Source organism: Pseudochaenichthys georgianus, chromosome 9 (assembly GCF_902827115.2).
Source record: "Pseudochaenichthys georgianus chromosome 9, fPseGeo1.2, whole genome shotgun sequence".
Taxonomy (NCBI): Eukaryota; Metazoa; Chordata; class Actinopteri; order Perciformes; family Channichthyidae; genus Pseudochaenichthys; species Pseudochaenichthys georgianus.
Genome location: NC_047511.1, coordinates 23,181,037 through 23,208,739, shown reverse-complemented (window position 1 = coordinate 23,208,739; position 27,703 = coordinate 23,181,037). Strand labels below are relative to the sequence as shown.

At 40.2% G+C, this 27,703-nt stretch overlaps 2 protein-coding genes across 2 annotated transcripts in view; one reads left to right on the top strand and one right to left on the bottom strand.

The window, feature by feature from the left end:
* Positions 1-2,829: 2,829 nt before the first annotated feature.
* prr16 (proline rich 16) lies at positions 2,830-16,289 on the bottom strand. The gene is made up of 3 exons (XM_034091668.2): positions 15,537-16,289; positions 10,984-12,028; positions 2,830-4,581 (listed from the first exon to the last, which is right to left on the bottom strand). The coding sequence occupies exons 1-2, from the start codon at positions 15,672-15,674 to the stop codon at positions 11,177-11,179; spliced, it is 990 nt and encodes a 329-aa protein (XP_033947559.1). The 5' UTR covers positions 15,675-16,289; the 3' UTR covers positions 2,830-4,581; positions 10,984-11,176.
* A 693-nt stretch (positions 16,290-16,982) lies between these two features.
* hsd17b4 (hydroxysteroid (17-beta) dehydrogenase 4) overlaps positions 16,983-27,703 on the top strand; it is a 32,311-nt gene continuing 21,590 nt past the window's right edge. Inside the window, exons 1-11 of the mRNA XM_034090378.2 lie at positions 16,983-17,128; positions 18,405-18,458; positions 20,032-20,139; positions 20,792-20,851; positions 20,942-20,963; positions 21,139-21,185; positions 21,492-21,576; positions 24,903-25,090; positions 26,451-26,542; positions 26,771-26,795; positions 27,122-27,250. Of these exons, the coding sequence (XP_033946269.1) occupies positions 17,077-17,128; positions 18,405-18,458; positions 20,032-20,139; positions 20,792-20,851; positions 20,942-20,963; positions 21,139-21,185; positions 21,492-21,576; positions 24,903-25,090; positions 26,451-26,542; positions 26,771-26,795; positions 27,122-27,250 (862 nt within the window). The 5' untranslated portion in view covers positions 16,983-17,076. The remainder of the gene's footprint in view (positions 17,129-18,404; positions 18,459-20,031; positions 20,140-20,791; positions 20,852-20,941; positions 20,964-21,138; positions 21,186-21,491; positions 21,577-24,902; positions 25,091-26,450; positions 26,543-26,770; positions 26,796-27,121; positions 27,251-27,703) is intronic.

Here is a 27,703-nt window from a genome sequence, read left to right as displayed (position 1 = left end):
TCTAACAAAGAAGTCTATTTTATCCTTACATTAATGTTCGACAACCCATGCATTTATGTCAAGTCATTTTGCTGTTCTAGATGATTACATTGGGACTAGTGAGGAGGAACATTCCCGAACAACGAGTGATGGCAGTGTTCCGTCCACAACATCGTCATCGAATCCAGAACGGACCCCAGCTCGACCACAGACACCAGCCGAAGAACCGACACCAACTCAACCACCAACGCCGAGTGCCATCACGACACCGCAGCGTGTGGTTCTAGGTAAGAAATAGAAATGGCAAAACGACTGGAATTGTGTTTTGTTTTTTTAAACCTTGGATCATCCATCGTCAGTAATTAAAATAAGCTATACCACTGTGTGGAAATGCTCTGTTACAAGTAAAGTCTTAGCTAGTAAGCAGCTAGTACAGTTGTGTGTGACATCCTATCATATACATATTTATATTCATTATCAACAGGCTGGACATAATGTAATTCACTTTCACAATCATTGTAAACATCTAGGGCCAGAACTTTCTTTAGTTCACTTTACTGTTGTTCTGTTTATACAAGGGCTGTCAGTCGATTAAAATATTTAATCGCGAGTAATCGCATGATTGTCCATAGTTAATCGCGATTAATCGCTAATTAATCGCACATTTTTGATCTGTTCTAAATGTACCTTAGAGGAATATTTTTCTTAAGTTTTTAATACTCTTATCAACATGAGTGGACAAATATGCTTTATGCTAATGTTTATTATCATTTGAACAATGACAAATATTCTCATGAATATTAAACACAACAACCTCTGAACATTACAAATATTCGCCTCAATTCAACCTGGAACCTCTCTCATACAATAATACAATACAAATTGTGTGTGTGTGTGTGTGTGTGTGTGTGTGTGTGTGTGTGTGTGTGTGTGTGTGTGTGTGTGTGTGTGTGTGTGTGTGTGTGTGTGTGTGTGTGTGTGTGTGTGTGTGTGTGTGTGTGTGTGTGTGTGTGTGATGGATCGTTGGAGCTATCCTATGTGCAACTCAAGGCATATGCTCGAACGGGAGCTGCCTGGACACTGCAATCATGTTGCGCACTATCCGTGCTGAGTGTGCTGACTTTTCGTACAATGTCCCACTGTCTGGCTTCCTGCATAAAGTCAAGTGCTCGGCGCAGTTGTGGCGAAATGTCGCTCCTCTGTTTTCATTTAAACAGCTCCTTATATCCGTTAGCGCAGCTAGCTAGCACCAGATGCTAACAACAACAATGCACTTAAGGTCTCTCTCTCGCTCGCTCGGGCCACTCATACACACGTCCTCCCAATAGCCAGTCGGTGCCTGCCGGTGAGCGTGGAAGTGTGGTCTGCAGCAAGCGGGCGGCAGGAGCGGGGCTGTCAGCATCAGCTTGTAGATGGTATTTTAAACTCGATGCGCTCTGAAACTACGGGGCGGCCGAAAAAAAAAAAATACACATGCTATAAAATAATTAGTGGCGTTAATTTTTTTTTTACGCGTTAACTTGACAGCCCTAGTTTAAACTTTATACATGTTATTCTTATATCCATGTGTGACCTGTACCTGTCCAGTCTTTTTTCCTTATTGCTAATTATTATCTTATTGTCACCCAGGCAAGAGGAAACGAGGAGGAGAGGATCGGGCCCAGCAGGAACGGCACCGAACAGCACATGGCCCAGCAGGAACAGCACTTGGACCAGCAGGAACAGCACTTGGACTGGGCCAAAGCTCTGCTGAGCGGAGATGGGAGTTGGATGCGGCCTTGAGAAGGGAGGAGGCCGCTCAAGCAGAGACCTTCAACCTAGCCTTCCTGCGCACTCTTGGCGAGGTGTTAGGGGGACGTGGCAGCCGACGTGGCCCATCTCCTCCGTAATACTTCAAATAACCTTAATAGTTATTGTACATATTATATATTTTTTATCTAGTTAATTTTTAAATGCAACATTTGTACTTCCTTGTTTATTTATTTTCTTTAAAATGTTCATTTTATATTTATTTTTACAATGCCATGTATATTTATGCTGGCTGCAATACAGTTTTACATTTTTTATTTGTATTGTTTAATGGCATGCCTTTTTGATACAACATTTTTTTTGTATTTTTATACTGCCATCAATAAAGTACTTCTTTGACTTATCTTATCTCTTGTTGATAATGAATTGCACCCAACAGAAAAAAATCAGATTCACATAATCTTGATTTAGAGAAGATCTAAACATACATGAATTTATAAAGCAATAACAAACACCATCAGTTAGGAAAAAGCCCATAAGATAAGTTAGTTTTAAGAGATTTAAAGCAAGAAATTGAGTTTGCTAGCTTGAGGTCCTCCTCTAAAACATTATTACATGTTTATTTTGTAATAGTATTAATAATACATGTAGTAGAAATTGCTCAATTGTAATACCCTCGTTCTACTAGACTCAAACAACACATTCCTTATATATTTCAAAGACGAGAGAACAAAAGAAGAAACCTATAACCCATTCAAGCAAGATTTTAACATGTCTAGAAGAAAGATTGAGGTTATATTTAATATATTATTTTATGTTGTGGATACTTTAGCCTCCATCCATGTTTACAATTGTCCACACTATTTTACACTTGCATTTATGAATATAGTTTTGCTGTGTTTTACACTTTAGTATTTATGTTTATAGTTAGCTTTGATATTCGCTTAATTTATTAGAAAGATTTTCTTTTCATGATCTGATATTTCCTCAAATGTTCTTATTATGGGGCAGTACTTACTGGTGCTTAAAATTCAAATATTTACTAAATATTCAATTCAGATAACATTTGTTTAAAACATTTGACAAACACATGTATATGAAAAAAAAAAGATTTATTTATGTTCAATACAATGAATACAATACAATGCATATTTAGGTATTCAGGTAGCGCATCAAACCCTCTCTGATGTCAGTGCCCTCCTCCTCTGCACCTGGCTTGAGCCACTGCTACCCCAGGCTCTGCTGCTGCTGGTGCATTCCACCCATCATCATAGTCCTCTCCATGACTCTCGCAGAGGTTATGCAGAGCACAGCATGTCAGCACCATGGATTTCACAAGAAACAATTAAACGATCGCTTCCACATCCTCCATTGTTGTGTGTGTTTTGTGAGTTGTGTCGCATTGAAGATGACGCCCCTGCAGTTTTAACCAGCGTCGCTCCGCCCAAAAAGCCGATCGCCTCGCCTACACTGCGTTGCTATCCCAGGTCCTAAACTGTAATGGAAATGCGCCACGGCCTCGGACGGCCAGCGAGGCAGCCCGAGGCCTGAGCGAGGACGCTTAGGGACGCTTAAACGGGGCTACCCCGCTGCAGTGGATGTGCCATTTAGCAGAGCAACCTGCATGTTGGAGCAACCAACAGACAGCCTCTCCACAGAAATGCATAGAAAAACACAGTGATGGCAGGACAAAGTGTAGAGTCAGTCATGCATTTATTCAGCCCCAGTTCTACCGTGTGATAAAGCACAACTAGGTATTTGGTTTACGCCTTTAATCTTCTCTACCTTACATGTTCTTCTCACACTACAGCCCATTCTGTCAAGTTTCTTAAAGTGATATGACTGAACCACTTGTTTTCATCCATACAAACAACATCCTGTTGCTATATATAAATAACTCATCATGCTATACCCTGCTGAAAAAACGCACCTTGAGGGATTGTCAGCTTTCGTCAAAATACCTCTCAGTCATCCCACACAATATAAAAAATATCATCTCTTTAAATGTTAAAGTCTCTGTAGAAAAATGCCTGAAATATATAGATATCAAACATGTTTATGTGTATTTGTATACAAAGAAAATGTGATGCAAATTATTACTTTTGCCACGATCTTTTAAAGCTGTAACTATGGCACTAATGTATTTCTGCATGTTATTGTGAAAAACATATCTTACATGGCACCAGAGCACATAGATGTTGATGTACGGTGAACATGTCTGGACACAGATCAGCGACCACATCTCCATTTATTTCAAAACTTTCAAAAAATACACTATGACTGACCATGGCGTACACTGACCAAATGTCATTTTTCTCCTTATCTGCAGTCGAGAAGCTCACTCGCCGGCAAACAATTACAATTCTTAAAAGGCAAATTCCACTGCTTCAGTAGAGCTATTGATTTCTATCTGAGTATGCACAGAGCAAAAGTCTGTGTAGACATCAATCAAATATTGGCCGACATCATTTCACCCCATCTTGTACCTCTTCATCTTAACCTGCCTCTTTACTTTCGTGACAGGGTTTCAGCAGCTTTCTAATCTTTATTACAGCTATTTCTATGTAACAAAAATATCTCCTCTATAAATTCATCTACACTCACACTTACTGATGCCCAGTTTCACAGTTATATCGCCCTGACACTGTTATGCCTGGAGGTTGTTCAGTGCTCTTTAAGTCTATAAGTGTCTAAATTATCTCCTGGTGATTGAAATCCATTAGCGATTTATAAAAATAAATAAAAGTAGATGCTTGGCCTCAGCTCTGGCTCCTCGTGCCTCGGACAACCAGGGTCGATCAGTGTATGGAACAAGCATCCCTTCCACTCGTATCTCAAGTATCTCACTGGGCCCTGGAGAGGAAAAAGAGGAATCACATTAGTGAGAGTTACTAACTGCAAATGAGGAGAGACTTTTGACAGAGCAGTCACAGCACCAACAGTCGCTTTTCACAGCAAAATGCAAATATACCAAGGTATCATTGCCAATACACAAGCACCCAGACACACACTCACACAAATAGTCAAAGTTAAAAGGTTTGGCATATTTTCCTCCATGGATTAAAAAGCCTTCCCTTTTGTGAAAAGCTTTGTGTCTCTCCGTAAATAGCTGCCATTTTCCCAGCATTTCTTAGTCAAGTCTGCAGTGGTTCAACGAGCAGAGAACCCCATCTGGATCCTTGAGGCTCTTGTTGAGATATTATGTACCGTAAGGTGCAGCTGATGCTTCTAACTTTTAACAATCTCCAAAGAAGCGTGAAATCCTCATATTAAGTTTGTTCATCCCCAAAGCTTTGTAAATTGCACTGAGCCATCTCAAGCCCTTTGACTCTCTCACATACATGGCTGCATGTGCTATTGCATGCCTTTTGCACTCTCGTGCACATTTAAATGCACAAGCCTCTCTTTGACATTAAAATGTATGCATATGAGTGTGCACACACATTTTGACAAGGACACACAAACATGCCCACTCACTTTCCCACATCATGACTTTGTCTGAGTCACCGAAAAAGAAGTACCAAGACAAGCCTCTATCCATGCCCAAAATGCAACAGATTTACTTTTGAATGTTTGGCAATGTAGGTCACTTTCTAATGAACCTGGCATATTGTATCTCTATTACAGAGGTAAAGCCTCTGGCACGCACCACTATAATTATCTAACTTTCATTTGTTTAATATTTTCCTCATAACATTTTCAATGATCATAATGAACTGTTCTCCATTGAGGGAAACACAAATCAAAGTAAATGATGCATGCAGAAATGGATAAGCAAATAGACAAGTGTGTCTCATGGCAGACTATCACCACTAACAATCAGATGGAGAAACAACAGCTAATTAATATTCACTCACAAAATATGTGTCTCACTCTGATACATTTGTGGAGTTTTTTGTGTGTGGACATGCCAGGTTGGAAAAAAGGATAAAGACAATAAAGTTAGAGGAATAACTAAAAGCAAACATGTGCCTATTATAATGAGACATCAGAGTAACAGGTTTACATTTACAAATATTTACAAAAACTGTAACAATCCAACCATATGAGATGTTACACTAATTATGGAAGAAGTGGGTTATCTGACACCAGCAGGACGTGGGGTTGAAATGAGCAAATACCTTTAAATGGAGGATCTACTGCACATTATTATTTATTAACAAAAACATAACAACCAGGAGAAGATTTTTTTTGTTTTTCTCACAAAGGCTGTTAGTAATATAAGGTTAGGAAACGAAGGATGGAGAGAGTGCTACAGCTCTAGAAAGAAAAAGTCAGTGAACTCTTTGATTAAAAATTGAAATGTTGCCAAAGGTGTTACTGTACGAATTGTCAGATATGCTATGCTAATAGATACTTCACCCACATAATAGAGCTACATGTGCGCAAAGAGATTATGCATACAGCTGCTGCCTGAGTGGGAGTAAAGCATCATCCAAGGGGAGAGGAAGAAATAATTAAAGAAAGAGTGAGAGAGAGCGTGGGCTATGAACTGGAGCTGTAGGGAGTAGGTCAATGCAATTGAGTCAGTCCTGACTCATGATGGAGGCGGTGGAGATCCACCTCCTCCCTGCCCATTACAGTACAACTTCATCCTCAAGCCTTGAGCACTGAAGCTCAGATAGCCATTACAAAAACAGTGAAAAACTCCTACATGCATGGTCAGAGGAGCAGTGGTTCCTGTGGTACAGGAACAATCTGATAACAAGTCATGGAGACACAGTGAATGATGAATACAAACATCAAGGGCCCATTTTGGAACAAGAGGTGGTCAGCCGGCACAACACTTCATAATAGTTTCTCCCTCGTCCCGCTGTGAGGGCCATTCAATCATGGACATAATATGAGGTTTGAACTGATTTATGTGAAAATAATGACCTTTATATGTTATCTACAATAACATGTAACAGCATAGGGGAGATTAAAAAGCAGGATATGTCTTGACATTTTATATTGTTGAAAGTGCAACAATAGGCTTGACATTGTGGATATAATTGAGTTACTAGATTTGTTTGTACTAATTGGAATGTGCCCTAATCCCCTAGCATCGAATTAAATCTGATTACAGAAAGCCAGCAGTGTTTGGTCCATCTGGTCATAATTTGTCAACTCTCTTTTATTCAGGCAACGTTTTTGTTAATCTGCTTGTGTTTGAGCAATATTTAACACTTGAGAATTCTACACCACAGCACATGCACATGCACATAACCAATACCATATTGTTTTCAGCTGGTTGACCTTTGAAGTATGTCATACTCCCACACTCCCCTGTTCCCTGTCTGCTTCTTCACTGTAAACTGCCCAATAAGGGCGAGCATGCCTACTAAATATATGGGGGGGGAAATGGTATCAAGTGGAACATTTTTTTAAACGATATACCAGCTGAAAACCACTACAATGTCCATCAATGTAAATGATCAAAGGTGTCAACATTTTTAAGGCATTCTTAACTATGGAGTTGCAACATGTACATATCATCCAGGTATTTTTACTTCAGTGAGGTGGCTGTTAACCTAAATAAATAATTAATGTAACCTTATATTCCCTAACACAGTTCAAACCCTTAAATCTAACGTCCAGAGAGAAAAGACAGACACACCCATGGATAAGAAACAAGGTGCAGAACTCCGTTTTCCAGTGTATTCTGTAAATGATACAATGCCAAGGCCACTGTGTCAATTGAATAGTACAATAGCCACTAAGTCAGTGCTACAGTAGCAAAAGTCTTTCTGAGCTGCATGTATTGATAATACATGAGGTTCATAACCAACTGTAAACCCCTCACACACCATTGCACGCTGTACTCTTTAGTCAACTGGACATCATTATCAATGCGCAGATCACTGCACTGGTACAAACTCATCTATACCGCTATGCTTGGACTGCTGCCCCTCTACATATCCACTTACATATCACACAAACAGTACAGCTATAGACTATGATCTCAAAATGGCATCACTCTGTCCGTCACCTCAGTACGCACGGTGCATCATACTCTGCCCCCTCGACCTGGAACACACTTCAGCAGGAACTTAAGCTGACCAGTTTGATACCCATCACAGATTTTAAACTCATTTTAAAAAAGCTGGAGAAATCATCTGTGGGTGTTTGCACCTGCTATATCTGACTACTGTATATGGATTTCAATGACTACTTTTTACGATGTTTTATTTTAGTGTTGCCACTGTGTTTAGTGTCCTGTCTGTCTGTAACTTTGTGTGGTAGACTAGTGTTACCACTGAACAGGTCTCTCTTGAAAATGAGACCTTGTGTCTCAATGAGATTTTACACCTGTATAAATAAAGGCTAAAAAAGGAATACTGGCTGCACTCCACTCTATAGCATGCTGAGTGACTTATTAAGATCCATTCACACAAGGTAAATACAACGGTTGTTCTATACTCAGAGCAATCATCTTGAGGACAAACATGCATCCACATACAATACAACCAAAACAGCATCAGCATCAGCCTTCACCGCAGCACCGTTTGTCTTTTACAGTCTCCCTCTCTGCCTCCCCCCATCACACATTCTCTCTTCCCTCTCTCTGCCACACTTTCTCTCCACCTCTGTGTTCTCACCCACCACACACTCTTACTTGTTTTTCTCATGGCTGAATATCCACTGATCCCTAATCCGGACGGTAATTTTAGATTTGAAGGTCAACGAGGTCGTGCTTTAGATTTACTCATAAGTGGGTGCTTTTTCATACCCTGACTTCATCAGTCTTAGCTTTTAGGCTTCCGACCTCCACAACTTTGAACACACACACACACACACACACACACACACACACACACACACACACACACACACACACACACACACACACACACACACACACACACACACACACACACACACACACACACACACACACACACACACACACACACACACACACACACACACACACACACACACACACACACACACACACACACACACACACACACACACACACACACACACACTAAATATTCTTTTTATATAATGTCATGTCCTCTAAACACACACATTCCTCACACTTCTTTACCTTTTCTCACTTACTTTAGTTAGCGTTCTCTCTCTCCCTTTTCTTTCTGTCCGTTTATCATTCAATATAAGTGCAGCTGCAGCGGTTCAGAGCTTTATTGAGGGTAGTGTTGGTACAAAGGCTGTCTGAGCAGTACTGTTATCTCCTGTAGTCTAATCCGGCTAATTAAGGGCATCGCTAGAAGGTAAGTGCTACTATTCTCATCCATCTCCAGGGCATGCTGTCTCCCCAAGTCTGCCAAACTGACATGTGCTTTTATACACACACACACACACACACACACACACACACACACACACACACACACACACACACACACACACACACACACACACACACACACACACACACACACACACACACACACACACACACACACACACACACACACACACACACACACACACACACACACACACACACACACACACACACACACACACACACACACACACAAAGACAGTGCACAGACACACTTAAAAACTGCTTGATACTCAATTAAAAACTGATTTTAGACTAGGGGTGTGACAATACTGTATACCAGAATTGCTTATCACCATTTCAAATATTACATTTTAATATTTTCTAAACAGACAAATCAGATTATGGTGCCGGCAGATGTTTAGCTTTGTGGCCTTTTTGTTTATCAGTTCATCTGGGTGCCTTTTTCACTATCCATTAGTGTAATCGTTATTTTATTTTGCTTTTGCCCAGTCATGGTAAAATACTCTCTCTCCACCTCTCCACACTTGTATTTTGAACGCAATACATTTGTCAAAATAGAGACAAACTGCACAATAAAAAAAGCTAAACTGGCTTCATTAAACATGCTGCATAATAAAGGCTAATAAAGTGGAGAAAACAAACTGCTTGTATAGACGATGACAGCGATATTACTGCTGATTTATATTACCTTGCGGAAATAAAGTAATAAAGAAATAAAGTCCAGTATGTCTGTGCCTGAATCTCTCCACTCAAGAGCAGAATCTATTAGCTTTCTGCTCACGTTGTCTCACAAATATCACACTGAGTGATAGTGGGGGACTGGACAAATGGGAGCTGAGTTGCTAAACATGAAATTATATTAGACAATGATAAGCAAGATTCTTTAAATTACAATTCGCTACAAAGCTATCAGTATACACAAATCAAAATGGCAGTTCTGTCGTCTAACACTTCTTGCTCAGCCACCATGCCACTCTCATGTCATTTACTCCCACAGCTGACACAGCAGCTGACACAGCAAGAGCACACAAGAGGTGATGAAGGAAGTATGAACTCACTTTCTATTCCTCAGTTTTCAGCCATTACTGTTCATCTTGGGAGGCTTGTGTGAAGATGACACTAATTCTCTGAAACAACTTAGATGTGGGTGCCTTCTATATTGGCCTAGTGTGAGGAGATTGACTTTACATGTGAATGTGCAGGTGCTAGTGTATGAGATGATATGTAAGGCTTTTGATGAAATGTAAGGGAAGCAGGTTTTCTTGTTTCATCCTGAAGGACATTAATTAATCAGAGCCCATGTCGGAAAGAACTTCCTGAGTTTGAGACTCGTTAGTAATAAAAGCTCTTAGAAAGACACAGATACAATTTAATGTTAGTGTTGTCAGCAGTCTTCTGTGAAATGTTGAAGGTCCCAGTGCATTATTTGCAGAAGCTCACTGCCTATAAACATCCCCTGTTGCACACACATACTGTACACATACATGATTACAGGACATAAACAAATAACATGTATGCAGTCAGACTCACAGATATGCGTCAATGCACGTATGCAATTTCTCTCTTTCTTCCTCCCTTTCTCTTCCTGACAAACACACTAATACATGCACAAATGTGGTCCTGGATCATAAGTCCTGGATGGATATCCTCGTGGATTCATCTTCCTATTATACACACATGCATTTACAAACATTTGGACTACCTATGTTGCAAATGTATTATCTTTTCAATTTACACACGGCATCTATTGCACGTCTGTCCGTCCTGGGAGAGGGATCCCTCCTCTGTTGCTCTCCCTGAGGTTTCTCCCATTTTTCCCTTTAAACTGGGTTTTCTCCGGAACTTTTTCCTTGTACGATGTGAGGGTCTAAGGACAGAGGGTGTCGTATTGTCATACTGATATTCTGTACAAACTGTGAAGTCCACTGAGACAAATGTAACATTTGTGATATTGGGCTATATAAATAAACATTGATTGATTGACAAACACTCACCGCTTCTTCCTGATCTCTCTGTGTACGTCTCAGCGCCCATGGCGGTGCCTTTCTCTTTCTTCCACTCACTTTATATCCACGCTTTTCCAAACTCCTGCTCTCTCTGTTTGTATAATCCAATGTTCAATTGGAGTACAAAGCGCTCATAAAGTAGAACAAACGATGAAAGTAAACAGAACAAGGGGGTTCGGCGTCAAACCGTGGTGGTGGTTGATTTGCGTAGGATTGTTTTCTGGGGCTTGTGGGGAGGCATGTGAGGAGGCACACAAGGTAGAGGTGTGTTTGCTGTTGGCGGGAAACTGTGGCTGACCGAGAGGCCGCCATTTTCCAACATTAGTTCATGAGGAAGAGCATGAGGAGTGGAGTACGAAGAGCAAAAATGCACCGGGCTGAGCCTCATGACGTTCAGCTCGGCCTGTAAATGTAGTTCTGTGTCGTCTACATCATATTGGAGGTCGCAGTCCGGGCAGTAGCCATGGTACTGGACCTTCTCATTGAAACGTACACGCTCCCTCTCACGAGACTCCCTGCCAGGGGCCTTCCGGCATTTGTTCTTTTCATGGCGGAGAAGAGGCATGGGCCTGGGTAATGTAGGAACAAGACCCGACTCAGGGATTCCACTGTCATTAGCAATGAAACACGGCATGGAGGAGAACAAATCCCGGTTTGGTTTGAATTGAAAAGCCCCGCCATTCCTCATTAGAGACCCGGTAGCCCTGGATACATTCCCTGATAACACTAATGTCGGATGAGGCAGATTCCTAATGTTGTGATCTTCGGCTCGCAGTGGGGTTAGTCTGGGTGGAGGCAGGGGAGGGTGGGGCTTCTTCAGTACAGTCAGGACCGCCAGAGGGTTGACCGGGTCGAAGAACGCGGGTGGTCTGAAGATGCAGTCATCGGGGAAGATCTTCATTTTCTCCAGGCTGGAGGCGGTGGTGGTGGTGGAGCTGGAGCTGGAGTTGAGCGTGTCTGTCTTGGAGCTGTCTGTCAGTCCGTCCTCCTCCAGCTGCAGGTCCCCAGTCAGGGTGTCAATCTCATGAACAACCTGGAGACAAGAAGGAGAAGTGTCACTGAGACAGCTGATGTCTTTATCCCGTCAGGTTCTTAATTAGTGATGAAAAACACTATTGTTTGAAATGTAAATAAAGACCTTTTTGTTTTAAAGATATTGATTAATGGGATTTAAGATCTCTATGACAGCCGCTTTAAACAAAAAATGAATATTACTGCAATTTATGTGAAGAGCCCTGAGCTTGCCAGACGTAAGTGATAAACAACAACAATCCAGTGCACCAACTGAGAGAAGTCACAATACTAACCAGATCCTGTAAACACAAAACGATCTTTATAACACTAAACTATGAGAAATCAATGTAAAAAACATTCTTATGTATCAAAAGATGACAAAGACAAAACAGGTATGGGATAAAAGAGACAGATGAGAAAAATCAATAAACTGTCAGTTTTCTCCTGGGAAAAGAAAACAGCAGTAAGGCCTGTAATATTCTGCTGCAAGTGAACGAGTCAGATTGATAAGAATCTTGCAAAAGAATGATTGAAAAGATCACGTACAATTCAACCAGAAACAGCATAAATAGATCACACTGAATCAAATGATCTGAGAGAAGAAGATGCATTTCTAGTCACAAAAGTTTCACATGTCTTAACAACAGCACAAATAACAATTCATCATGTTGTGAATTCACTCCGTGAAAGCAACCTTGGTATGTCCAAAAGTAGAAGTAAAAAAATGAATACTTTAATAAAGAGACATGCAAAATCACCAGAAGGCTTAACTGCAAGCAACACAATATGAAAGAGCAAACACTCTGAATCAGTTGTGACTCAGAAACATACACAGTGTGCCAAGGGGGGGAAACGACACATGAGAAATGCACTGTGGTATAGTCCAGTTAATATATTCTGAGAAATGAAGGGGGGCACAAGAGAACCACATACCTTTCAAAGAATTTGCAGGCCTAACTGTACACTGCAGACCATGTAAAGGATGGGCAATAAACACGATTGGAATAAAGAGAAAATGGTAGAAATGCCCTGCTCAGAGCAGAAGAACCGAGTTTGAGAGTCTGTTTCAGGACAGAAGGTATTCAGATACAAAGGTGCTTCCTTTGTTCTGAGGAAATGTGTTTTCACAGCCTGCTTTGGGACATATTAAAAAAACAGCTGGAGCAGAAATGTGGTTTGTTGGCACCCTAAATTCAACAAGCAATACTGGAGTTATAGTTGTAAGGATGCAGAAGCACACATTGTGATTGTTCTGTACAAACATACAAAGATTATAGCTGTATAAAACATGCTGCATATCTCATTCAGGGCATGATGCTGAACTGAACTTGATGCAATATCCACCAATCAAATGCATAATAAAAACTGATTACACGACTAAAGAGTGACATAGTGTTTTTCTTAGAAATTAAATACTTCTGGTTATTGATGTCTAGTCCCATAAGCTGATCCCGTTCTGTCTACTTAAAGAAAGCCCTTGCACTGGTTTGCACATCCATGGACACAGTACATCTCCCATACATATTTCATGCTGTGACAATACCTGAAAGGAATACAATTGCAGTTATTTATATAAAACGTGCCAAAAGTGACATTATTATAGATGATCACATGTAAAAAAGTGAATTAAACAAAAAGTATAGACATATGTTTAAAAATAAGAGGTCTATCCAAAATCATTCCCCTTTGAGAAGATATGTTTCTGTTTCTCTTCCCTTGTGGGAGTTATTATTTCTTTGAAGTCCCAAGATGAAATGTGGTTTCTTAAGCCAACATAAAGTCTGAGCAAACCTAAGATAATTATATCATAGTTTAAATACAGTTAGAAATACCCATGAGAAAGAAATCCAGAAAGGAAGGTTACTTGTTTCTCCTTCACAACATTTCAAAGATAATTGTTAAAATGACAACGTGTTTATGCTAATTTTCTGAATTAGTAATGCTCATCTTAGAATACGCCAGTGCTCATCTAAGAGTTTGAAGTGCATGTCCAAACAGTAGCTTGAGAGGAGGCTACGAGAGAATGAGGACTAGAAAGAGAGAGTGAGAAAGAGTGACTGAGAGGGAGAGGAAGATAGAAGGCAGAGAGGCCAATGGAGCTAAACTCTCCATGCAGTCTTTACAGGGATAATTTGTTGGGACACACACTGTAAGGTAATACCATGTATCCCAGTGTGCAGTTCCTGCTGTAGGCCAGGCAGCTCTGTGGCTGTGCCAAGCATCTGGGCAGGGTCCCTCCTCAGAGCCAGGCTCAGCTCCAGCCCTGTCTGTGAGTTACAACAGATAACTGCATTTCAAATGGATTATACCCTAAATACTGGCTTTGATATAACACCCCTCGAGGTATGTGTTTAGTGTGCACAGTGTCAGAATAACTGATCCCTTACATAATTTCCTGGAAAAACAATTACAAAAGAAATACAGGGCACATAACACACACACATAAACACAATAGACAGATTACAATGGCTTCTTGTTCTAATTTTTCCTCTGGTGCCTGCTGTAAGACACTGTTAACCGCTGGAAAACACAAAAGAAGCGTAATTCAGCTGAGGAGCAGAGAGGCAGAAGGAGAAAAATGCTGTGTCGACGGCGCATCCATAATGTAGGAACCCGAGGCTGTACGCAATATTAGTTTATTAGAATGACAGCCTGTCATGTTAGGGCAAGAGGTTGAGCAAAGCAGTCCAGAAGCCTGGTGTGTGGCCGGTGGAGGAATGTAAACACGATAGCAGGTAAGGCTGTGGGTTATTTCTACTGAGATGGCAGGATGGCATGCAGAGATTGGCAGCTGATGAAACACTGATTTGAAGCAAGCACTCTAAGAATTTGCTGTAAATAGGTAAAACGTCAAATATACTTTCTGGTTCCTTCAGAGACCTCTAACCCTAACCTTCTTCATCACTTCATTTGAGCATCCAATCAGACTGCTCACAGAGCTTTGATCTTCAACAATTATGTAGAGAGAACGACAGAGAGAGAGAGAAGGCAACACAAGATAATGAAAGGATGAAGATGAGTGGCTGCGATAAACACAGACATGGGAGGAAAGATAACAAAAGAAAAAAAGAGATTAAGGTAAAGAAATAGAGAGCCACTTCGAGAGATTGAGAGTGATGACAAAAGATAAAGTCTGGGAGGAGATTGTTCGCAGCAAACAACACTCAGCATTAAGATGATGAAATGCACTGAAAAGCGCCTTCCGGGTTGAACCAACTTGTCCATTAAATATGAACAGTGATTCAAATGTTCTCACTTTCATGGCAGCATGTGAGTCAGGGCAAAGACGCTGCCATGTCCTGTGATATCAAACCCCACATTCTCCTGTGCCAAATGTGTCTCATTTGGGAGATGAGGATCACATGTATACAGGGAGAGTTTGTACGTGTGTGTGGCCTTTCCCAGGCCCCAGTGAGGTCCACCTCCCATATCCTCTCAGGTAAGAATCCTTAAAAAGCCTGTACTGTAGAACACAACACATGGTGGGCTGCTTATGGGTAAAGATATGGTATTTCCTGGTCATTTACCTCTTGGAGCTCTTTGGCTACATCCTTGAGGTCTCCCAGGATGGTTTCCAAATTCTCCACGATTGTCTTGATCTCCTTTTTCACTTTAACTTTGGAGACCACTGCTCCTTCAGCTCCTGCATGAGGCGGCCCGGACATTCTTCAGTTTATGACACAGTCTATTTCGTGAAGGATCCAAAGTCAAATCCTTGGGTCGCCACGCTACCACTTTGCCAACGCATTTTTTATTTAGTCCTTGGCTGCCTTCACTTTTGCTCCTACATCACGGCCAGGACGGAGCCAAGTGGCGACAGGCAGCGGTCTGAATCTTCCACTAGGCATGCGCAATAGTGCGTAACACAACAAATAAAGCTTATGTCAAAAAATATTGTACCATACTGTCTGCGAAAAGGCGCCTGTCCACAGGTCTCTGCACCTCACTGTCTCATGTCCGACGACCAACAACGACACGTCCTTCACGTCCAAAGAGCGCTAAATTCAACAGTTTTGAGAAACAGTGCAGCCCAAAAGGGTTTAAAAAACAAAGAGAATGACACGAAGAAAGAGTGTAGGATACACAGGCATATATCCAAAGCGTTACACCGCCGCTCGTGTTTGTAACAGTCCATATCCTCAGGCAGCGACAACATGGTAAATGTAATCCTTTTTCACAAATATAGGCAACACTTCTTTAATAATGAGCCATCGCAGAAAGCCGCCAGGTATCGACACCCCAGAAATATACTTGGTCAGTATCATCCTGTCTCAGCAGCATCCTCCTCGGAGCGTCTGCGAAACCGACGTCCGGGCGCAGAGCACACGATGCTCTCTCTCTCTCTCTCTCTCTCTCTCTCTCTCTCTCTCTCTCTCTCTCTCTCTCTCTCTCTCTCTCTCTCTCTCTCTCTCTCTCTCTCTCTCTCTCTCTCCCCATTTTTATATTAAAAGTGAAGTTTGATTCACCAAAGGGGTGTTAGTCTAAATAAGTATCATAACACGATCTTTAGAATCCTTTGAAGCCTTGAAGAATATACATTTCAAAAAGTAAAAGTAAATCCAGAAAAAAACAAGGACATTTAGGTTGTCAGCTGTTGTAAAGTCAATACATAGCCTATAATAATAATTAGAATTGGCACCTGTGTATCTGCATCATTATTGAGATAATAACACAATATATTTACATTTAAATCATGGTGGATGGATCTTAGATACATCTCAGATAATGAAGTAATTGATTATAACTGGATAGGAAATCATAAGATGGAAAATAATACATTTCAAATATATAGTATGGGTTCACTTTACTGTAGCATAATAAAGCAAGTGTAATAGTACAAAATAAATGTTAAAGTTAAAGAAATATCTAGATGTCTAATATAAGTATGAGGAGAGATACTTCAGCAATGGTCGAGGAAAAAAGACAATAGAATCCTGGTTTCTGATTGGCCACTGCTGAGACCACCCCTCGTCAATGCGGAAGTAGAAGTTGTCGAAGTTCACTGTGCTGTCAGTGAAGTGTTGCTCTCCTGTTAGTTTCTGAAACAGAGGATACAAACTCACAGGGATGTCTTTGACTTTCGAGGGAAGAGTTGTGCTCGTCACCGGGGCCGGAGGAGGTAAGGTCGTCTTTCAAAGATATCTGAATGTTATCCAGGCTGCTTTCTATAACAAGGCGTTTATGTTTTCTAACCTTAGCTCCTGCTGCTAACCTGCTAGTTGCAGAGATTTAGTATCTCTGGTATCAATGTGAGCGTTATTAAGACAGCTAAGTCTTGCACACGAGTCTTCCTTTTCTCCCTCTGTTGTTTTAGCTGCCCAGCAGTTAAACTCGATATCTTGCTAATTGCTAACACTGGCTAAACAGTCGCAAAGTCCAGTAAACAATGCCTTTATCACATTGGTTTGTGTTCATAAACAACAAGTAGTTCAATATTGAGTAGCAGCGTACTCGTCAGCCTTTTTATTTGAGCAGCACAGGGTCTAAAGTACATGTAACGCAATGGCTTGTAATACTCCGGGTAAAGTGGGTAAAGGGTTACACAACCGACACTGCAGAGGATAGTTTCCAAAACAACCCTTAGCTATCTATCGTGCATATACAAATAAAGCATTTCAGTCCTTTAAGCAGTGTGTTTTAAAACCACATATATTTAATTTTTTAGCTATCTACTGCTAACCATTTATGAAATGGAAATTGTGGTTAATTTTGAATGATTATGTTCCTGCTGTATACTGCCTACTATTCAAATGTGTCGTATCGTCTGCACTTATTAGTTTGTTCTTAGATCTTAGATCTGTTATTGCTGTTGCACTAATTTGTTATAATTTACTGTACCATAATGTTTTTTAATATAAAATGCAATTTAAAAATGTATGTAAGGAATTGTATATATTCCTGTTTCTTCTGTAGTCATCACTGACTGTCAAATTACATTATTAAAACAAAGTTATATGGCATTCATTATCTGCATGTATTTGTTCATGTTTTACAAAGGGGTTAATCTGAGCCTGGCTATAAAACATTCATGGCTGATGAGTAGGGCTGCGATTATGGCAAAAATCATAATCTCGATTATTTGGGTCAATAATTGATATCACGATTATTAAAAACGATTATCCATTTACTGTGAAAACATCCATTTATTGAAAAAAAAATGTGAACAGTATGTTTTTAACAGTTGATTACTCTGAACTTTAAGTATAATTCAACTGAAAAACCAAAAAATAAATAAATAAATCGTTTTATTTCGATTTTGTTGTTTTCATAATCGTTGCAAGCCAAAATCGTAATTGCGATTAAAATACGATTAATTGAGCAGCCTTACTGATGAGTGTGTTTTATTCGGTTAAAGCACAATCTGGGATTTTACATCTTTGTCTTTCTTTCCACAGGTCTCGGCAGAGAATATGCACTGGCTTTTGCTGAAAGAGGCGCCTCAGTTATAGGTAAATAAGATATATTGGCCCCTTTACCTACATTTTTTGAACATTTATTGTGGATATTACTGTCCAGGCTTTAACCACTAGTACTTGGTGAACTAAGTGCACCATCAACCAATTTATGTTTTCTTTGCCATGGAGAGTTTGTGCTTGTTGATATTTCACCCAGCATGGTTCCAGATGATTTTTTTTCCTGATACTGGTTATCTTTTCAATGATTAATCAACCCGATACACCGGACTCTGATTAGATTTAGATACTGATGTTAAGAGGGTTGGATATCAGCGTTATATTGTCTCTGCTACCAGTTCGATTTAGCTCACACAGCAACCCCTGTCTCATGGTCAGAATGATACTTAAGAAATGTACCCCAACGATTATATGTAATTGTGAGTGATTTAAAAAAAAAAGGTAAAAGAAAAAAAAAAAGAGCACAGTATAAAATGTGTACTCATTATCAAGAGAGCAAAAGTTGAATGGGTGCATCATTAGAGATTTAGGAGTTAAAGGTCACATGTCATGGCCATTTACACTGATCATAATTCCATTGTTGTGGTCTACTAGAATAGATTTATACTGTGCAATTTTCCAAACTCACATTGGTTTCGCATACAGCATCTCTGTAAAGTATGTGTATTTAGCAGTATTCACTCTCTCCACTAAACGGCTCGTTGCAGCTCTTGCCCCCCCCCTTCCCTGTGAGCGCAGTGTGCTCCGATTGGTCACGTTGTGAATCGCGCTAAGTTCCGTGGAGGTGTGATTTCCTTGTTTAGCGAAACACAGCCAAACTCACCCTGAGCACACACAAAGTCACGGCCGAAGTAATAACAATAAGTGTGGCTTGATATTGAGTAAGACAAAGGTTGATAAACGCTGTGAGAATGGGTCTGCAGAGAGAATTTCGCCGCGATCCCAACTGTCTGTTATCAGCCTGCAGCCAGGGAGGAGAGATCAGCAGAGCTGCCTGCACTGAGTGTGTGAGGAAGTCCATGGATTGGTCAATTTGGACCAATCAGCCGGGGCTTAACGTAACGGCTCCGCGGACGTAACGTAACGGCTCCACGGATTGGTCCATTTCGTTCCGGGGACGACATGACATCATGATGTACCCGGAAGAATCAAATGGACAGTGACGTTTCTCCAACGAGGCGTTTTGGGGAGGTATTTTCTGTTTTAGAGTTTTACTCCCTACATGGTGTACTTTGAGGGTTTTAACTCTGCACACCGTTTACATGCATAAAAACCTTCATAACACACAAGGGGACGGGTAATAACTGGAAAAGCATGACATGTCACCTTTAAATCATTCCTTCAAATGTAGGCATGTCATACAGAAATGTGCATCTCATTGACTTTCACTGTAATGATGTTACTTTTTAGATTACACAGCTGGCTCAGGTGTTGGCAAGAATATTGCCCATCCCAAAATAGTAGCTCTCCTTGCTGCCTGGACTGAACTTGCCCTTGAACTCTGACAATGAATGAGCTTAGCTATACTTTTCTCCTAACCTAATCACTTGTGGAGAGTTGCGGAACACACCCCATTATTGCTAATCTTTTTATTTTTGTTGCAATAAAGTGAATGACCTTGGGGCCGACACTAAAGGGGGCGGAAAGAGTTCTGCTGCTGCGGATAAGGTGGTGGAGGAGATAAGAGCGAAGGGAGGCAAGGCCGTGGCGAACTATGGTGAGAAGTTTAAGATCTTGTCTTGAGTCTTTCTCTCCTCTAGCACATAATTATCTACATCTCTCATTGTTGGCTTTGTTTACCTTGTGGTGTTCAGCTTATGTAATAATGAATTTGATAATCAAAATAATGAATGTGAGAATATTAGCTGTTTTATAAGGTGTCCCCTCTCACCATTGTACATTTGACATATGTTAGAAAACCTTTAAATTACAATTCAAGACAATGCTGTAATGTGTTGTATAGGCAGATTAGACAGGGATTTATTTTTAAATGTAATTCAAATGTTGGCATACTTTTATCCATTGTATAACAAGCTATGATGCCAATCTTGGTATCAATAGCAATCTTCTTTGCCATTGAAAAAGGTGACTCAGCTCGTTTCATTACTCAACATACTGAGCATGTAGGGGAGATTTTCAACCTTCTCATAAGCCTCTCTCCTCATCACTAATATTAGGGTGGCACTATGGACCTACCTACATGCAACCAATACCAATGTAAAGAAACAATAATTAAACAACCAACAACAGATTAATAGATACAGTCCTACAGGAAACCCACACATACAGAAATAATGTAAGATTCATTGTTTATGAAATGTGAAAATGTCCAAAAGTACTCTGTGACCGTCTCTTAAATGCACACACAGATTCTGTGGAAGATGGAGAAAAATTGATCCAATCAGCATTGGATGCATTTGGAAGAATTGGTGAGCATTGTTTGGATACTTATCATGATGAAATCATCTCAATGAAATCATTGTTTTTAACTGATATTTGAAATCTATCTTTTTCTCCAGATGTTCTTGTAAACAATGCTGGGTAAGTATTTGCACTCTAATAATTAAACAGTTTTCTATATTAAATAACATCATCTGTTTTTTAAGGTGTGCTTTAATTGTAGTTAGATTATTAATTGGAGTATGCACCACTATAATCATGTTAACAAGATCCTTCAGTTGTGTCAAAAAGTATTCTCTGTGTATTCTCTGCCAAGGATCCTTCGTGACCGATCATTTGCTCGGACGAGTGATTTGGACTGGGGTAATTTAAATATTTTCTTTACTCTTATTAACTCTTACTGTGTATGGGGGGGGGGGGGGGAGGAAACTCATATCACAGTTTTTACCTTTGTTTGTTTCATCTCATAGTCTCATGTTCCACCATGCTATAAGTAAAAACATGTTTTAACGTTGGTTTGTTGTGGATGTACTTGATGTCTATGAAAACAAGTTGCCTGTGTGGGAGTTTGAGAAGCAACTAGCTGGATCTGATCCAAAATGTTCTAATGTGAAATAACAAAAGTGCAAAAGGTGTTCACGATGTTGCTTCACTTTCTTTCCATTTCAGACCTGATTCACAGAGTTCACTTGAGAGGCTCCTTTTTGGTGACGCGAGCTGCTTGGAACCACATGAAAAATCAAAAGTTTGGCAGGTAAGGAGCCCAGCTACTAGCCTACTAAGCATTTGAGGTAGATAGATGTGATGTGTGCTCTTATATTGGGAGGATTTGTTCATATTTTTTAGATCCAACAATGTTTCATTTCCTTAGCAGTCCATTGCTGGACTATAATCCAGAAGATTTAAACGTGGCACAAAATGCTGTTTGGTTAGATCTGATTCAGATGTCGGCTAAATTACCAAAGGTAGTCAAAAAGTTTGAATATGACCCACTTTATGTGGCCTTTACAGATATGCAATTCAAGTTATAATGAATATACCATCACATTTATTATACACACATTATGACTCCCAACTTTAGTCGATTGACACCCCTTAATATTTCTGGCTTCATTGGTTTCATGGTTAGCAATGAAAAAAATCTGCATACTAATAAAAGCCCCAGACAGCACATATGTAAATCACCAGAGAATGAAGGAAATTACTTAATTTGGTTATGCAGCACACTGCAGATTAATATCTTACAATTTGAGTTCTTTTTAAATTGATGACTCCACAAGAAGCTCATCTTATTTTTCTAAGTAGCACAACTTAAACAATTCTGAATAATCACTGAGGTTGTAGAGGTGAGGTTGTTTTGTCAGACCTTCAACATCCTTATCTCTAGAAAAGTCTCTTCAATGGGAAGCGAAACATTCAGTGGTTAATTTACACTGACTTAAAGCAGTGAGGATGTATGTAGAAATATATTGAAAATGTTTTTAAGGGTTAATCATAATCTTATGAAAGATGGTGAAGATATTTTGACTCGTCAAACACAGGTTCTACTCATACCATTAACAGTGGCAGCATTCTGGATGATCTAAACCCAACACCTGTGCTTTCTGTTCCTGCTATAAAAAGTTAAAATGTGTGCTCTGCAGGTTTGCATGTTCTGAATTTTAATTTTCAAAAGAAGCTTACACAACCAGCTCTGCTCCCATGTTACTTCAGGAAACCGATGTCCTTCACACGTGCTTCACTTGAATTGGAGATGAAGAGAGTTGTCCAAAAACATTAAAGTAGCATCCTGCAGAAGGTTTTCATGCACTGAGCCTAAGAGAAGCCTATTATAAAACTGAAAAATACAGATGAACATAAATGCTGCTGCTTTTAAGTCAAGGTTTTGATGTAAGACGTGTTTTCTAATATTCATGGTGGAAGGAGTTATACATTATTGTCCACAACTTAAACACAAATACATTGTGTATTCATAGCTGAAAACGTTTACAGAAAGAAATAAAAAATAGAAATGTTCGTGATATGTTACCTAGACACAATGGGCATACTGTAGAAACAAAGATTATAAATAAGCACGAAGCGACACTAAGACATAATAAAACGATGTAACCTTAGTTTCAAAATGAACACCTGTTTGCTGGTGCTCTGAAGCTCTGCAAAAGTTGAAAGATAGATATTAGTACACATATATACTGTCTGATTAATCCAGCAGTGAAAAGGTTGCGGTCAACATAAAATACAGCGACCCTCTCACCCTTTCTTCCACACACACCTCACACAGGTCAACAGGTGATTATATTACCCATGTGACCCAACCCACAATAGGTCCAGATATAATAAGTGATAATATTATAAACAAAGCCCAATGCCAAAATATAAACAATCAAGAACCCCAATAAATCATACGTCAGAAATCCCCACTCTGACATTCCTGGCTCCTACAGGTCCCTTCAGTAATTAAATCATAGACTTTAGTGCATAAAAGTATTGATTTGAGAAATATTGTATCGCTGCTGTTGGGGGGTGGGGTTCTTACAACCCAACTCCTCACCGCGTGTTGTTTTGACGAGTCCTGCTTGAAATCATAACAGGGAGGGAATTAGAAGACACCAGGATACCAGTTAAACAATAATCCGTTTTAATTAAACAAAGTAATAATGCAATACGATATAATATAATACATTACTATACAATTCAAAGAATCATATAAGCAACGTGTGGAGTACTCCCCCCCCCCCCCCTTATTCACGCGCTGCGGACATCCTTTCGTCTTGTCAGCGCATGGAGAGAGACCCAACAACCAGAAAAACATTTCCCTAATACTAAGAAGGGGTGGCGTTTCATTTGGGAGATACCAAAACACTATCTCACAGGGAATCAGCGCATGGCAGCTATGAAAGCCACAGGTGTTGGGAAGGCCTGCAGGATGCACCTCATTAAAAATCAGGGGAAATATCCCTCCCCATTTGCAAAGCCTATCGATGGTTTAACCCAGAAAACATTCTCAGGGATAATATTTACACTCAAAACAGAAATCACCATTAATTCTGCATCTTCCTTCTTCACAAATAGCTTAAAACACTCTTTTGATAAACAGGTAAAAAGTCAAAGAAAAAACTATTGTGCTCATCTATTTTTAAGAAAAAGGGAACATTGTTTCAGAAATCTATAAAAAACCTCTCTATATTTGAGAGGGAAAATGTACCTTTTGTTCCTTCAACTATTAACACACAGGAATGTATAAACCCACACATATACCATTAAAGATATGTAGATTTCCTTAAAACCTGGCCTGCCAGAGATCTAAAACAGAATATACTCTCCCCACCAAGTACCCTGTCCTGCATACCTTCCCCTCCCCCACACCAATAAAACCTAGTTTACTTTTAACAGCCCTTTGTCTATCGCCATTTTAGTCCTCACATTTATGAAAGGATAAAACAGAGAAATCACTATAAAACACAAACACAGGTATTGCTTGAACAGTATTCACTTAACTGCTACTATTGATAATTACCAGAGAAACTCAACAGACCTCTTTTAGTGTCTGGAAATTGCAACAAGACTTTCTGCCATTTCACATGTAACACACTTCTTTGGTACAATATCTCACATCAATTTCCACACTGCCCATCCTCCTGGTGTTCTATTGTAGTGCACAGTGTGCCGTGATATGGATCACTGCCTTCTGATGACCTGAGAGACGGCACGTTTCAGATGTCTCCTACTGTTAATGTGGAGTTGGTGCTATACCTCATCACGTTTGCTTGACTGGATTGAACTCTCTGCGTGAGATTACTAGCAAGATTGTAAGCGCACGACTGTGTGTCGGCTGTTCATACATGTATTTATTTCTACATGTACAGTGTTCAAGTCAATTTGCACATAGATTGCTTTATGTGTGAATGAGCTATCATTACATGACTATACGCCTACATGTTCATACTCTAGTGTGTTTATGAATGCATGAAAAATGCACACCACTTAGTGAGCTTATGTGTGTGTGGGATGTCTGTTTTTCCCACTAGTCAAAAGCAATGCTTGTAACTGACTTGTTGCCCTTTGGTTTTCTGTGGCCAGAATCATCATGACCACTTCCGGCGCAGCCATCTACGGAAACTTCGGCCAGGCCAACTACAGCGCCGCCAAGCTGGGCCTGCTGGGGCTGGCTAACACCTTGGCCATCGAGGGACGCAAGTACAACATCTACTGCAACACTATTGCTCCTGTGGCCGGCTCCCGCCTCACAGAGACTGTCATGCCCCCAGGTGAGCCCGGAGATTAAACGACACACACACTATTGGTCTGTGTAACACATACTGGGATACTGTTTTGTATAAGACCAAAATAGACATGGATTTTCCCGGTAGTCTCTGTTCTGCATAATGTAATGTCCACGTAATGTTGATTTACAAAATGTTAGGCAACAGCACTCCCGTTTGACATGCAAATTTGCCTTTTCAATATTCAAGAACTGTGGTTTTTACTGTTCCGACGGCCATGATGAAACCATGCATCCTGTAAGTGCTTTAAAAGTTTGAATGTGTCAGCCCTTGATTTAAACAGGCAGCTCTGACCTCCTTATTTTGCTCTAGGTGTTAGCCGTGCTTCCAAGTACTTTCAAAAAGTATGAGAAAATATGTAAATGGAACATTTATATTTTTCATGTTTAAAATATGTCTTAAGACGGAAGATGTCGCAGTCTTGGATACTCTGTTGCCTTTGAACATTATATCAAACAAAAAGTAAACATTTAAAAAAGACAACTTGTCAGATTTGAAAAGGCAATGATTTGTAGGAATCTGCCATGTTTTAAAAAGATCTCAAGCGGCTGTGAAGATGGAGAATGTTTGTCTAACCCACCAAACCCAGTGTGTATAAATATCCTCACTTCTTTACGGGCATATTGTGCCTGCGCTGTGACTGCAGCTCTGTTGATTGGGGTGTTAAATGACAAATTAGAGGAATGGCTCTGCTGCCCTGCTGTGCCGGTCTACCGTAGCATCTGTGCCAACTGTCACAGGATGGCCTTACCTTAGTAAATGACTTGGTACCATATGTTGGCTTTCACTGACACAGGCTTTTCTAAAAAAAAAAACCCATCTTGCTAAACATTGCAGAGTGCAGTGAAACAGAATGCCTGATCTTTCTCCTTCATGTTTGTTGATGGAAGGATGCAGATGTTCTCAGCACGCATATGGTGTTCTGTATTTAACCTTTTACGCTTCATACTGGGAATTAAAAGCCTGTGCCTTGTTTGCTTGACTTCATGCCGACATGTTAAGTAATATGAGTCATAACTTATTAAATTAAATCTGAAGTTATCACGTCAAACTGAATTTGATCTGGACCTATGTGCTCATGCATTCAAAAGCTCTGTTTCCTGCTCCGGTGTCAGTGCATGGTCTGTGTTATTTTTCCAGTAGAAGACAGATTCTAATAAACAATTCACACAATGTTATAATAAGACTTTGACATTACAAATTATCATTAACACAGCATCCTTTTAACAATACACTTTACCAAACAGTGTTTTGTCCTAAAAAGCACCCATTTGCTTTTTAGGACAATTGTGTAACAGTTGTGCAATGAACATAAGCTGTATATGCTTTGTTTTGTTTTATTTAGACCTTGTGGCATCTCTGAAGCCTGAGTTTGTCGCTCCCTTGGTCCTCTGGCTCTGTCATGAACAATGCCAAGAAAATGGAGCACTGTTTGAGGTATTAAATACAAATAAATAAAACACTTTCTTTATTTCTCTTCATAAGATGAGTAAGATCTCACTCCCACTGTACTCCCTGTAGTTTGTAACATTCTTTGTCATTGAGAACAGCAACGTACCATTGACATATTCATTATACATACATTGACAGTATATATATATATATATATATACATTTTTTAGATCTGTGTGTTTGATCATCTGCTCATGTTCCATGCTCTTTCAGACTGGTGCAGGCTGGATTGCTAAATGTGAGTATTGTGTGCATCTTCCCCTGAGGAAATGTCTGTATGCATCTATGATATTCATTAGCTCCTGGTTCACTGTGTGTGTGTGTGTGTGTGTGTGTGTGTGTGTGTGTGTGTGTGTGTGTGTGTGTGTGTGTGTGTGTGTGTGTGTGTGTGTGTGTGTGTGTGTGTGTGTGTGTGTGTGTGTGTGTGTGTGTGTGTGTGTGTGTGTGTGTGTGTGTGTGTGTGTGTGTGTGTGTGTGTGTGTGTGTGTGTGTGTGTGTGTGTGTGTGTGTGTGTGTGACTGTGTGTGTGACTATGCAGCAACCTCTTTCTTTGTGTGTGTGCAGTGCGCTGGGAGCGTTCTCTGGGCCGCACTGTGAGACAGAAGAACCAACCCATGACCCCCGAGGCTGTCAGGGACCAGTGGGACCAGATCTGTGACTTCACAGATGCTACCAAGCCGACGAGCTTGCAAGGTCAGTAATGGGCAGAAAACACGCAAAACCATTAGTGTCTTGGGTAAATACTGCATAGGCAACCTGATACTTTCATAGGCAAGACACGCACTCTCATAAGGACCATATAGTATGTCACAATAACTCATAATTCTCATTATTCATTCCTGCTTGGTGTTGAGCTGTTACTAAGGCCCTTTTCACTTTATTTGAGTCCAAATCTTGGTTGGATAACACTCCCTCATAGCCCTGCTTGTCTGCTTTCACACTTGTTTGACTCATTCTGTGTTTATTCAGAATGATTCAGATTGCAGGTCGCCTTCACAGCTACATAGTGTTGTCACGATACCAACATTTTGGTTTCGATACCGATACCAAGTCAAGAATTGCGATTCCGATTCTTTTTCGATACTTTTCTTAAAAAAAGGGAAACACGGAATATCGGCTTTAAAATTAGGAATAACAGATGATTTT

Excerpts from the sequence above, each read along its gene's own strand:
- prr16 (XM_034091668.2), bottom strand. The coding sequence starts at position 15,674 with ATGTCCGGGCCGCCTCATGCAGGAGCTGAAGGAGCAGTGGTCTCCAAA. Across the intron at positions 12,029-15,536 it reads TAGCCAAAGAGCTCCAAGAG|GTTGTTCATGAGATTGACAC; the intron begins GTAAATGACCAG and ends TCTTGTCTCCAG.